Source organism: Chiloscyllium plagiosum, chromosome 36, assembly GCF_004010195.1.
Source record: "Chiloscyllium plagiosum isolate BGI_BamShark_2017 chromosome 36, ASM401019v2, whole genome shotgun sequence".
NCBI classification, from domain to species: domain Eukaryota; kingdom Metazoa; phylum Chordata; class Chondrichthyes; order Orectolobiformes; family Hemiscylliidae; genus Chiloscyllium; species Chiloscyllium plagiosum.
The window spans coordinates 17,803,571-17,818,314 of NC_057745.1; the positions used below are offsets into that span (position 1 = coordinate 17,803,571).

General features: G+C 41.2%; 1 protein-coding gene across 3 annotated transcripts in view; it reads left to right on the forward strand.

The window, feature by feature from the left end:
* Positions 1-14,744, forward strand: part of myo1ea (myosin IEa) — a 157,806-nt gene that overhangs the window by 102,011 nt on the left and 41,051 nt on the right. For all 3 annotated transcript variants that reach the window (XM_043677435.1, XM_043677436.1, XM_043677437.1), the window contains 5 exons: positions 2,898-3,065; positions 7,699-7,784; positions 7,876-7,957; positions 9,470-9,576; positions 12,286-12,384. In XM_043677435.1, coding sequence (XP_043533370.1) covers positions 2,898-3,065; positions 7,699-7,784; positions 7,876-7,957; positions 9,470-9,576; positions 12,286-12,384 — 542 coding nt within the window. The remainder of the gene's footprint in view (positions 1-2,897; positions 3,066-7,698; positions 7,785-7,875; positions 7,958-9,469; positions 9,577-12,285; positions 12,385-14,744) is intronic.

The following is a 14,744-nucleotide window of genomic DNA, read 5'->3' on the forward strand; positions in this document are numbered from 1 at the left end:
TACAGATTTAATCTTTCAAAGATAAATTACAAGGATTATAAACAGAGTGTCTTATGAATGACATTTGCCTATATATGTATTAACAGCAGGTAAGCAAGGGAATCGTAGATACTGTATGTATGAATTTACAATGTCATGTGTAATATCTTTCTCTAATCAACAAAGATCAATTATTTAATCTGAATCTTTAGCATACGACATGATATATTAAATATATATTTTCTTTCTAATTACTACTTACCCTAGGCAGAAATTCTTACTCGAACAGTCAATAAAGTGGTAGTAATTATGGGCTTTAATATTTTCAATCTTTCCCTTTGGGTAGTTAAAATGGACAAACTCTTTTATGGAGATGATCATTTGTTATGCAAGCTGTTGTTAATAGTTTCATAGATTTCTTGATAATCTTAGTGTTGGTTTGATTTTTAGGAAGACAAGGTATTCTTTGAGAAGGGTCAGTTAACTAAGTTTGCTGATAGTTTGTGTTTTAGAATGATGGTAACAGCATGAAGTTTGACTCCTCTTTAGGTTGAGCCAGTCTTGAAGCTTAGCTCAAAGAGAGAGAAAATGCTGGAAAATCTCAGCAGGTCTGGCAGCATCTGTAAGGAGAGAAAAGAGCTGACGTTTTGAGTCTAACTGACCCTTTGTCAAAGCATCCGCAGTAATTTGCTTTTATTGAAGCTTAGCTCCTTGCCCTGCCTGTGGTAAACTTGCAGCACAAATTGTAATTAGCAACCCTCAGATAATCAAGGTTGCTATCTGAAGAAGCTGGATAACCATGTGGGCCAATTATTATTATGTTGAATGAATTAAAATATATTCATATGAAGAGCAAATCATATAAAATGATGAGTTCAGAGTGATGACAAACAGGAAAGTAATAAACTTTACAATACATTATGAAACCTGGCTTAGGAAGACGATAAGTGGAGATCAAATCTGCAAGGTGCTGGGTGCTTGAGGAAGTGAACAGAAAGTGGTGAGGTGGCATGGTTTATCACTGGAGATTGGCACAAAGCCCATTTTAATGAATGTGACAGATAGAAAAGGGATAAAACTAATGATAGGAATATGTTCAAAGGTCATCACCATAACAACGGAGGTGGATTACTGCTATCAGATGTCAAAACAATTCATATTAAGGCCTCTTTTTTATCATGGAATGGGGACCAAATAAGGAAAGCCAGGAAAATCAAATGAAGGTCAAGAAGATTCTGTTAGAAGTAAAGATAAATATTATGCAAATTTAAAAGCTGATAAAGAGTTGTGTATCAGGAAACAGAGCAATGCTGAAAAAATGGCAATACATTTTCCAAATCAGGGCAGTGAGTGGGAGGGGAATTTGCAGTGATGGTATTCCCATGTTTTGCTGCCCTGGTCCTTCTAGATGGTGGTGATCATGGGTATGGAAGGTGCTGTCTAAGGATCTTTGGTGTATTTCTGCAGTGTATCCTATAGATGGTACACACTGTTACTACTGAGCATCAGTATTGGAGTGAATGAATGTTTATGGATGTGGTTCTAATCAAACAGTCTATATTTTCTTGGATGGTGTTAAGCACCTTGACTGTTGGTGGAGCGGCACCCATCCAGTATAGTGTGGAGCATTCTACCACATTCCTGACTTGTGCCTTGTAGATGATGGACAGACTTTGGGCTATCTGGAGATGAGTTACTCACTGCAATATTCCTCACCTCTGACCTGCTTTTGTAGCCACCATATTTATATGACTCGTCCAGTTGAGGTTCTGGACAATAGTAACCCTCAGGATGTTGATAGTGGGGGATCAGTGATGATAACACTATTGAATATCAAGGAGTATTGATTAGATTGTCTCTTATTGGACATGGTCATTGTCCAGCGTTTATGTGGTGCAAATGTGGTGCAACTTGTCAGCCCAAGCCTGGATATTATCCACATCTAGTTGCCCTTGAACATGGACTGTTTCAGGATCTAAGGAGTCACGAATAGTGCTGAATATTGTTAAATGGTCACGAATGGTGGTTAACGTCCCCATTTCTGACCTTATGATGGAGCAAAGGATGTTGAAGCAGCAGATGATGGTTGGGCTCAGGACATTACCCTGAGGAACTCCTGCAGAGATGTCTTATGGCTGAGATAAATGACCTCCAATAACCACAGCTGTCTTCCTATGTGCCAGATATGTCTCCAACCAGCTGACAGTTATTTCTTCTGATTCTCATTAATTCCAATTTTGCTCGGGTTTCTTGATGCCACACTTGAATCAAATGCAGTCTTCATATCAAGGACATTTACTCTCACCTCCCCTCTCCATTTCAGCTCTTTTATCCATGTTTGAAACACGATTGTGATGAGTGCAGGAGCTGAGTGGCCCATATGTCAACTGTCTTTAGAGATGAAGCCCATTCTAGTCCTTACATTATAGACCTGTGCTTCCTCTCAATTGTGGTGAAGTACTCGAGTTTCTGATGAGGAATAGCATAAGGGATCATCTGGAAGGCCAGGTACAGATCGGAGAGAGCCAGACTACTCTTAGAACATAATGAATTTGGAGAGATTTGATGTCCTGTTGGGTACATGGTTCAAAACCTACAGGGCACCATTCACACCATAACATCAAATGAAAGTAAGACATTTTGACAATCTTTTTAGTAAAAGGTGGTGGAATTATGAAGCACACGCAAATAAAAATGCTTTGGCAGGTTTTGAAAAAAGACTGTTAATTTCTGCTAGGAACAATGATAAAATTCAAGTTCTTATGGAATAATGGTTTTCTTATTCCCTAAAACAGTGGTATAACATTACAAGCCATATAGTTCAACCTGTGGCATTTTTAATAGTAATGCTGACCAGACAGTGTCATCATTCTGTGATGTATATCCTATTGTCTGTGATTGTATGTATTTATTTACAGAATCCACCAGGAATTTTGAGTATTTTGGATGATGTATGTGCGACGATGCATGCAACAGGAGAGGGGGCAGATCAGACACTGTTGCAGAAGTTGCAGATGCAAATTGGAACCCACGAGCACTTCAATAGCTGGAATCAGGGGTTTATCATTCATCACTATGCAGGCAAGGTAACCAGACATGATATCATTGGCATTACTGTCCAAATTTACTTTAGTTCTATGTTGCTGTGACTTGAATTATTAACATCATACTGGTGTCAAGACATTGTGAATCCTAGTAAAGGCCTAAGACCATCGGATCAGGACCCTCCATAAAAAAGAAAACTGAGGTGAAACAAGAAGTGGTGGTTAGGTGAAAGTAGAAACTGTTGCCTAATCCTCAATGATATATCATTAAAACTAGGTTGAGACAGTCCAAACACTGCTCCAGTGTCCATGACAGACATTATTCAGGTTTACAAACTCATTCCCATCATTGTTCTTTTATATGCAGTGGATCGTATCTATGTGCAGGCATCTTCTCTCTCTTTCTTCAAACTAGAATATTCTGAAGGGGAGCAGACCTATCACTGAAGAAGTCGACAGTGGTACATTGATAAAACCTTGCATGATCATCAATATGCAAACTACACAAAAACTGACATTTACAAGGAAGTTTCAGACACTCGCATTCTTCAGGGAAGTTCCAGTCTATAGCAGCATGAATGGCTAAGCAATGTGTGCAATTTACTATAAAATTCTGTTTTCCTAACAACCTGCTGTTCTCAGAATCCAAAACTGCTGAACTTTCTACCTCCCAGAGTGGTCATCACCTCCCACCCACAGGTTTTTAAAACCCCAGTTTGTCATGATTTAGTGATTACTATCTTCTTTACTTCTTGCTCTGAATATTTAATTCCTTATCAATCCTACCTTGCTTTGCAAACAGGCCTTACCACTTTTACATATTTTCTTAATCAACCCATTATAGAAATATAATTATACACCTCTGTGTGTGGGACTTGAATCCAGTCCTTCTGAATCAGAGGTAGGGACACTAACATGGTTAGTGGTTGGGGAACATTCAGACTTCATCAGCACACAGTCTTCTACTAATGAAGTCAGTGACGGTAATGACACACCCGCTTAGGTTGGCCACTGAAGTCTTGAATATGGACCAGTTCACACCGACTCTAAGCCGTCCTGTAGAAGCCCTTCCCCATTTCGGTACTGGGTCCCTCACGCTTCAAGTTCTGCTTGTAAGCCAGGAGGAGGAGCACAGCGTTTTGATCTGATTTTCCAAATTGCAGATGGAGAATGGAGTGGTAGGCATCTTTGATGGTTGTATGGCAATGGCCAAGGATGTTTGGACCTCTGGTGGGATGTAATTTTGAAGTGCTTTGAGAGGTTAGTCATGGCTCACATCGACTCCACCCTCCTAGAATGCCTTGATCCTTTGCAATTTGCCTATCATTGCAGCAGCAAACACCATCTCCCTGGCCCTACGCTCATCCCTGTAACATCTGGATGACAATGATACCCTATGTCAGGCTTCTACTTGTTGACTACAGCTCTGCCTTTAGCACCATAATTCCAAACAAACTAATTTCTAAACTCTGAGGACTAGGCCTCAGCTTCCCTCTTTGTAACTGGATCTTCAACTTCCTGACCCGTAGACCGCAATCAGTAAGGGTAGGTGATAACCCCTCCTCCACAATCATCCTCAACACCGGTACCTCGCAAGGCTGTGTACTCAGCCCCCTACTGTACTCCTTAAACACTCACGACTGTGTGGCCAAATTCTGCCCCAACTTCATTTACAAGTTTGCTGACAATATCATTATTGTAGGTCGGATCTCAAACAACGATGAGCCAGAGTACAGGAAAGAGATTGAGTGCTTAGCGGCATGGTGGAAAGACACCAATCTCTCCATCAACATCAGCAACATGGAGGAGCTGGTCATTGACTTAGAAGTAGAGTGGATGGCATGCCCTATCTGCATCAATAATGCAGAGGTAGAAATGGTTGACAGCGCTGAAGTTCCTGGAAGTGATGATCACCAAACATCTGTGCTAGTCCACCCACATTGGCGCGATGGTCAAAAAAGGACAACAATGCTTCTGCTTCCTCAGGAGGCTACAGAAATTCAGCATATCCGCAAAGTCTGTTACACCAATTTTTATAGATATATTGTAGAAGCATCTATCTGGATGCAAAACAGCGTGGATTTGACAATGCTCTTCCCAAGACCACAAAAACCTATAGAGAGTCATGAACACAGCCCATTCCATCATGCAAACCAGTTTCCCATTTATTGACTCCATCTACACTTCCTGCTGCCTCAGGAAAGCAACCAACATTATCACAGCCCCCTCCCAGCCCAGTTACACTCTCTTCGACCCTCTTCCTTGGACAGAAGATATAAAAGTTTGAATTTGCTTACAAACAGAATCAAGAACAGTTTCTTCCCTGCTGTCATCTGACTTTTGAACACACCTCTTAAATATTAATATTGATTTCTCTCTCTGCACCTCCTCTGTAGCTGTAATACTGTTTTCTGCACTCAGTTCTGCTATCCTGATGCATTTTGTATGGTATAACCTGTCTGTAGAGCACGCAAACAAAACACTTTTCACTCTATCTCAGTGCATGTGACGATAAATCAAAGTCAGACTCAAACTAACACTGTGCCACAGTAGCCCTGATCCATTACAACATGCAGATATTATCTTAATGAATCCATAATAGAGATATTATTACACACCTCTTGCCTTCTGGTCCAGAGGTAGGGACACTACCATTGCACTATAAGACCCCTTGTCTTACCACTTGCGTTGTAAATTATAAAGCAAAATATACCTGAAATTGCTATTCCTAACTGTCTCTTATATTGCATCTTATTTATTAGAATCTTTCCTGTCAGTGGTTTATGCAGTAAGTGGTTATTGACCTGTTGGGGTGTAGTCACTGGCTAGTGAATGTATAAACACAGTCAATAAATACCAAGGGAAATTCTTAAAATTGTTGAAGGAGAATTATGAATTCTTTGGGAGATTTCCAGACCATTGTGTATCAGCAGACAGACAAATGGAAAGGCTGCTTGTTAATGCAGCCTGATCCCGATAATCATCAAACACTCTTTGTGAAGAAATTTCCATTTGGATCACGCAGATTAGAAGCAGCCAATCTCATCTCTCATTTAGTCAGCGGTTCCTGTCTAAACAAAAACAGGAAACTGTTTCTAGCTAAAGCTCAACAGTTCAGTGTGTAGTGCACAGTCCATAGGTAGAAAAGAGCTTCATTTGAATGGGCTGGACACTGTGTACTGATGGACGAAAAGAGTTTCCTCTCCAGGTCCCGTTTTCTCAACTTTCAAATGGTCAGCGTTCCAGGGGAGGGCAAAGAAAACACTTCAAAGACACTCTTATCTTTTCCTTTAAATGCAGCAACGTTAATATTAATGAAATGGAAGGAGCTTACACCCAATTGTTCAAAATAGCAATAATTTGTCCATCTCATTTTGAGCCCATTTTGTCATAATGTTGAGACATTATCAGACAAGGAAAGAACAGGAACCAAATGTACATCATGAATCCCTGTACCTAATGGACTTCGTGTCCCATAACCCGAAGAGATTCATGGATTAGGAACAGGCCTGTTCAGTTACATGAAACTTGCACCCCTCAGTTAATGTAATCCTTGATTTGAGGGACACCTGATGACAGCTGGCAGATTTTTTAAGATCGCCAAACATTTTCAGACTTCACTGTCTACAGAAACAATCCAGATCCTCAGTCCTAGTTCATTGGCATCTTCATCTAGCCTCCTTTAACTTTCCTTTCACCATTTGACTATCAGTGTGTTCAGTGGGACAACTTAATGCTGCAAGTATAATTTATAGACCAATGCATTAAACCTGTTTTAGATATTGTTTTTGTTTACCAGCGAAGTGGGTGTTGCTGACCAGGCTAGTATTTATTACCGATCCCTAAATACGTTTGAAAAGATGATGGTGACCTGCTTTGTTGAACTATTGCAGTCCATATGGTGCAGGTATAGTGCTTTTAAGAAGGGAGGTCCAGGAGTTTGACCCCATGACAGCAAAAGAATGTCTGTATAATGCTAAGTCAGGATGGAGTGTGATGGAATACTCCGCACTTGCCTGGATGAGCGAGTTCCAACACCATCAAGAAGTTTGACAGCATCCAGAACAAAGCTTGACTGGAACCACTCCTAGAAATATTCACTCCCTCCACCACTGATGTCCAGTGGCAGCAGTGTATATCATCTACAAAATGCACTGCAGAAATTCACTGAGGTTTCTTTGACAGCTCCTTCCAAATCCACAAGTGCTTCCATCTAGAAGGACAAGGGCAGCAGATGCATGAAAACCATTACTACCTGTAAGTTCCCCTCCAAGCCACTCACCATCCTGACTTTGAAATATGTCACTGTTCCTTCAGTGTCTCTGGGTCAAAATCCTGGAACGCTCTCCCTAATGGCATTGTGGGCTTACCTAAAACACATGGACCACTGCGATTCAAGAAGGCAGCACCTCCTTTGCAGGGGCACGTACTTAGTGGCAATTACCTTTTCAATCTCACAGATCCATATAAAGTATGCACCCCAGGTACTTCCTTTGTATCTGGCTTAGATGCCATCAGCACAAGTGTGGAAACTGAGGCAGAATTATTAGATAATATTGCTGAGCAGAGCGCAAGATGTTAACGATCAACGGAGAGCTTTTTGAAAAAAGATTTGTTATAAAACCTGTAGGCTAGAAAATATGGCTCAAACCTTTCCAATTTCCTTTCTGTCTAGGTGTCCTACAATGTGGAGGGTTTCTGTGAACGGAATCGAGATGTACTTTTCACCGATCTGATTGAACTCATGCAGAGCAGTGAGCAGTAAGTGGAAGTGCATGAACTGTTATAGAGCTGGTTGTGTAAATCATTTGCTTTGCTCGCATGTTTAATTATGTTTGTTGCTGCTTCACAGCCCTTTCATTCGTGCACTTTTTCCTGAAAGTCTACAAGCAGAAAAGAAAGGTCGGCCCACAACTGCAGGCAGCAAAATTAAGGTATTTCCAGTTACCGATGTGTTTCCCTGCTCTTTCCATGAGAATCCCAACCACTGCCTGTCTTCAGTGATACATGCTCCACAGAGTAATGGGATGTTATTCTAGATAGACATTAATGTGGTGGTAGTATTAATGGGCTAGTAACATAAATGTCCTTGGATATACATTCAATTCACACTACGGGAAATTTAAATTTATGAGTAAACTCTAAAATAAAATGCTTGTCTCACTAATGATAATTATGAAACTTGTAGACTCTCACAAAAATCTGTTTGGTTCGTTGAAGTCTTTCAGATGAAAATATGTGCTGTCCATTCCCTGATCTGGCCTGCATGTAACTCCAGACCCACAGTGATGTGCGTGCCTCTCAAATGGCCTAGCGAACCAGTCAATTCAACGATAATTAGAGATTAGCAAACCTCCCAAGAGATGTAAATAAAATCTTGTAATTCCCAATTACTTCGTTGTTGGCAATTGGCAGGTGAAAGCTATTTCTTCAGGAAGGCGAAAATACCCAAAGGAATAATGGTTCCATTTTAAAAGGCTCTTCAGTTGCTGTATGGAAGTTGAGATAACCTCCAAATATTTTGATGCTCTCATTCAGGAAAAAAGTGACCACAGGTTTCCTTGTTCAATCAACCTACAAGTGAGTAGGTTGTGCAAGCAAATTGTGCATCAAGAGATAATGATGCTAGAAAGACTGGCCACAGATTTCTCTTGGGTTATGTCATGGTCCCATCAGCTAACCACAACAAAAACCACAGCAACACCAAAAAGTGGAATGGTGCATCCATGGAAAACATAACCAGTCCAATACTAGTCCCATGACGCAATTTAACTCAGTGAAGCTTTAGAAAACACAGCTTGTTTCATTCCACCTGATTTCACGACAGTGGCATCAGTTTCATTTTGTTGTCAGTTTTGTAAATAATTTTGCAAGAATTACTCAACTTGCCCACAATCTGTGTGTTATTGTATTGTATAGCACAAAGAAAAAAACCCATTAATCTGTTTCTCGACAAATAATGGTTGTGACATTCTTCATGGGCAGTCTGACATGCAGTTACAGTGTTTACTTACTCAGAGCTAGTGTGTCTGCCTTGAAGATCAATATTCAGTGTAACAATTAAATGTTTTAAATGGGTAGATCCAGACGAATATTGAGTCCTGTTGGTTTTATAGTCTGCCTTGTAAGTCCCTGGCAGAAATCAAATACTTGACAGGAAAGGGGTAGAAAAGTATGAATTTTCTTTCTTGTGCACTTCTGAATGTTGAAGTGTGATGTTTAATTGATGATTAGCCTGTGTTAGCTGCATGTATGATTAGTTACAGGTAAATCACTGGGCTGGATTCACCTGGTGCCAGTACTGATCCCATGTATCAATCATGAAGATCAATAGCACCAACATACTCCTCTCAGTTAGCTGGATAGACCTCTTAATTCTAAGGTACAGCCTTCCATCTGTTGCAATGTTTCCGATCAATTTTTTCTTTAAATTTTGCTTTTTTCAGAAACAAGCCAATGATCTTGTGGGCACTTTGATGAAATGTACACCACATTATATCCGCTGTATCAAACCCAATGAAACCAAGAAGCCCAGGGATTGGGAAGAGAGCAGGTAACAGTCTGCAAAGGGAAGTTAAAATGACTGACCAGATCACCCCATCAGACTCAAAATCAGTGACCCCCTCAATATATATTTATTCATCCTGCTTCTCTAAATCTCTTTAGACAATATATTTTGCAAGGGTATAAGAACTGCTTGCTCCTTTATCCTACTGATGTCTGAGTGTCAGCAGATTTTGTTGACTGTTTGATCTCCCCATCTTCTCCTGATCCTGTCCAGACACTTACATTCATGCATATCGCTGCACAAGCCTCTGGATAATGGTCAGGATCTGACAGCTTGGCTAATTGTGACATTTTGTGTTTTGAGACCAATTATAACATCTATGGCTATCTCATTGGAGATCGAAAAACCTGAGCTCAGATTGTGGCTTATTTGCCCTTGATATAAAATTTACTTGTCTGCTGTCACTTTTAACACTGTATGGTCCCCTTTTATTTTGTATGACATGTGCCTAGTATTTATCACAGAGCAACGGCTGCGCAATACCTTTTAGGTTGCAGTGACTGCACACCGACACAGCTTCAGAGGAATGGTAGACCTTTGTCCTTCCTGCACGTTGAATGGTACAAATACTCTTGCTTTCTCAGTCAACATGAGTGGTAGCAGGACTCAACAAAGACAAATGAAATCTCCACAATTATCCAGAGTGTTGTAATGTGACCAAAGTATTTTCCCCAAAATAATTCATTCCTGATGAAGAGCTTATGCTCAAAATGTCAACTCTCCTGCTCCTCGAATGCTGCCTGACCAGCTGTGCTTTTCCAGCACCACACTTTTTGACTGCGATCTCCAGCATCTGCAGTCGTCACTTTCTCCAAGAGAACTCTCCTGTCTAAATACAGCCTTTTAAAGCATGGACTTTCCTGCAAGACCTGCCTTTACTAATTGTGAGTAGCTTCATATCCAAAATATACACCTAACCCTTGAACTCTGAAGTCCATTCCAGTCCTGAATTCCAAACTGCTGGTCATCCATTTACCGAAGCAGGCAGCGAAAGTCAAACTACTTTCCACAACTGTTTATTTGCATTTCATAATTCAATACAAATTTAAGTCTGTTCTCTCCCCTTCCTGACCAGACTGGGGAAAACCAGCCCGTAAGTGAGAGCATCAGTTGCACTGTCTTGAAAGCATGTCCTGGTTCATTCTTAAAGGGACCATCATCTACAACTTTGCCACTAATTCCATTAATCCCCTTAGTGGAGCTTCTAGCACCAATACACTCCAAGACAGCACATCCACAGCCCTCCTGAGAAAAGAGTTTCAAAGATTCATGATCCTTTGACAAAATTTCTCCTTGACTCGGCCCTAAATGGCTGACCTATATTCTGCTGCTATAACCCCACATTCTGGATTCTCCAGCCAAAGGAAACAATTTCTCAGTACCAACCCCGTCAAGCATCCGAACAATTTACATGCTCTGATTAGATCACCTCTCATTCTTCTACACTCAAGGGACTCTAGGCCTGGTCTACTTAATCTCTCCTCACAGGACAATCTTCTCATCCAAGGGTCCAAATGAATGAATTTTTGCTGCATTCCCTCTAGGGCAAATACATCTATCACTAGGTAAGGAAGTTAGAACTGTTCCGAGTAATTTGGGTATGGCCTCACTATGCTCTATATAATTGTAGGTGTGCAACTCATTGTCATGTGACAAAGCAGAATTGGATCAACCTAAAAGGCAAAGCAGAGGGTGGTGGGCAGGTGGATGGTCAGTGATGGGGGGAGCCTGACTAATTATAGAAGGCATTGTTTAAAAGGGAGCTAATTTCAAATATAGTTTAAAAAATCACACTTTGTTCATGGTGTTGTACAGATTGATGGCACCTTTTTAAAGATGCACATTGAAATGGTTTGTATTTGTCACCAGAAATTGGGTAGCGGCCCATTCTTGGCCTTTGATTCCATTTCTGTCATTTGACCCTCAGAGAGATGCTGTAGAGAAGCACTCGGTGTGTTTGAGATTTTGACTATTATTTTAAACAAGTTAACACCGCCTCAGTAGTGCCAGAGTCAGAACTTCAGGTAAACTCTTCGTTTTTATGTAAAAGAAGAGCTTGTTTTTATAAAGCACCATTCATATTCTCAGGGAATCCAAAAGCATGACACCTACAGTGAAGTACTTTTGAATTGTGGTCAGGATTATAATTACAATGTAGTAAACACTTGGTGCCTGGCAGCTTCCCTCAAAGAGCAGAGTAGATAATCAGATTTCATTTTAGTCATTGAATAATGAATATTGGTGCAGACAACTCCAATACTGTTTTTCAAATAGCATGATTCGATTTCTTGGCTCCACCTAAATAGACATACCAAGATTGAACTCACAAACCTTTGACTCAAAAGTAAGATTTCTACAAAACATCTGAGGCTGCGTTGACTTGATGTAATTTCATAGTCCTGGAGTGTACTCAGTGGGAGGGGGGTAAGTTATATATTTGGATTTATAGAAAGAGTACATTTAAAGATAGGCAGCGAAAGGTTTAATTCCAACTGCAGCGTTGGCTACATCCTATGTACGTGCAGTCTCTGGGTTGCAAATAGGTTCTGCAAGTTGCACCCCTGTGTGGAATCAAGTTTATAAGTACAGCCTTCACAGGTTAGATGTTCATACCTTGATTTTTTTCTAAAATGTTCTAAAAAGTCATATTTCTAGACCCTGTTATATACTTAATGTTTGTTGTTTTCTTTTCAGAGTGAAGCATCAAGTGGAGTATCTAGGTTTAAAGGAAAATATCCGAGTGAGGCGGGCAGGCTACGCTTACAGACGGGTTTTTAAGAAATTCTTGCAGAGGTGAGACTTGCGAAGGGAGTTTGTTTTGCTTGTCGCTCCCCTGTTACTAGCAGTGCTTCAAAAAATCTCTTTTTTTCTCTATGTCTGTAGGAAGCACCAGTTGTTTATTTGTTCATGAGATGCGGGTGTCCCTGGCAAGGCATTACCTAACCATAATTGCCCTGGAGAAGTGGTAGAGCGCTGCTTTCGTGAACCTCTGCAGTCCTTAGGCGTAAATACATTCACAGTGGTTTAGAAAGAGAGTTCCAGGTTTTTAATCCAGTAACACTGAAAGATCATTGACGTAATTCCAAGTCAGGATGACGTGTGGCTTGGAGGGAAATTTGCAGGAAATTTGCAAATGTCCTTGTAGGTGGTAGAGGCCACTGGTTTGGAAGGTGCTGACAAAGCAGCCTTGTTGAGTTACTGGAAGAATCGTTCCACAAGCAGTCGTTTTGGGTACCTCTTCGAGTCAATGGTCACTTGAGTCAAAACAGTGAGTCCACTATGGGTGGAAATCATGGCTAAGCACACTTCTATTCCTGTCTTGTCAGTGATCAAGAGGCAAAAAAGCCTTGTTTCATGTAGCACCTTTCACATCTTTGAGATGTCTTAAAGTGCTTTTAAGCAAATGGATTATTTCTGATTAATAATTGTTGCTGTTTTGCCGACAAATGTAACTGACAATTTTCACACAGAAGGTTGATGGATAAATGGATGCCCAAACAAGCTGTACTTGCTGGAGTTGTTTGAGGAAGGAATGTTGACCTGGGCAGTACGAAGAGAGCCATTTCCTCCTATTCATGCCGTCTGCCAGCAGAATTGGCTTTTTTGACTATCTGAAAGATGGCACCATCTCACTACTGCACTGAATATATATTTTGAAGTTGATAGCATAAGTTGAGCATGGAGCCCTGGAACTCAGAGGTGACAGCTGTACCAATGAAGCGAAATTTACAAGAGGCACCAACATAAGGTTACTGAGGCTAGTGGTAATGTTGTTCATTTTGACTGCAGCTGACTAAGGCCTAGCTCATCAAGACCAAGATTTCTTGGTCTGTTTGACTCTGTGTACTGCATGGCCAGAAGAACCATGTTAGGACTATCACCTAAAGAATGGCTGTGTAAACATTGCAAAACCCAAGTAACAGATATGAGCTGGTTCTAATTAAATATTATTTTCTTTACTTGTGAATGCACAACAAGAAGGATTTAATGACACAGCTATCCCATCCAGCTCACCCATGTCTGCTGTATTTTATGGACATTCGGTTATCCTGTGGAGTGTTACTGCCCTGAGGTGGGCACAATGCCAACACTATTTATTGTTGTTCTTTCAAATGTTCCACATTTACATCATTTTGCCTTGAATAAACCTATTTTAAAAAGTAACTGAAAATCTGAAAAACTGAAAAAGGTCTGCCTGAAATTCTGAAAGATAATGGACTTTGCGTGAGTAAAAATTAGGTCCTGGTATTCTTGTTCTGGAAACATCAGTGCAAATGCCCTTTGTCTTTACTGCTCAAACTCTATTAAATCAATATGGCCATATGTTTGCAGTTCTGTGAGAGTTGCTAATGGTAGACAAGGCATTATGCTATTGATATCTTCTAGGAGAAAGTGAGGACTGCAGATGCTGGAGATCAGAGCTGAAAATGTGTTGCTGGAAAAGCGCAGCAGGTCAGGCAGCATCCAAGGAGCAGGAGAATCGACCACCCCCCACCTTTTCCTCCGCTACATCGATGACTGTATCGGCGCTGCCTCGTGCTCCCACGAGGAGGTTGAACAGTTCATCCACTTTGCCAACACCTTCTACCCCGACCTCAAATTTACCTGGACCGTCTCAGACTCCTCCCTCCCTTCCTAGACCTCTCCATTTCTAACTCGGGCGACCGAATCAACACGGACATTTACAATAAACCGAACGACTCCCACAGCTACCTAGACTACACCTCCTCCCACCCTGCCCCCTGTAAAAACGCCATCCCATATTCCCAATTCCTTCATCTCTGCCGCATCTGCTCCCAGGAGGACCAGTTCCAATACTGAACAACCCAGACAGCCTCCTTCTTCAAAGACCGCAATTTCCCCCCAGACATGATTGACGATGCTTTCCACCACATCTTCTCCACTTCCGGCTCGTCCGCCCTTGAGCCCCGCCCCTCAATCGCCACCAAGACAGAACCCCACTGGTCTTCACCTACCACCCCACCAACCTCCATATACATCATATCATCTGTCGTCATTTCCGCCACCTCCAAACGGACCCCACCACCAGGGATATATTTCCCTTCCCTCCCCTCTCAGCGTTCCGAAAAGACCACTCCCTCCGTGACTCCCTCGTCAGGTCCACACCCCCCACCAACCCAACCTCCACTCCC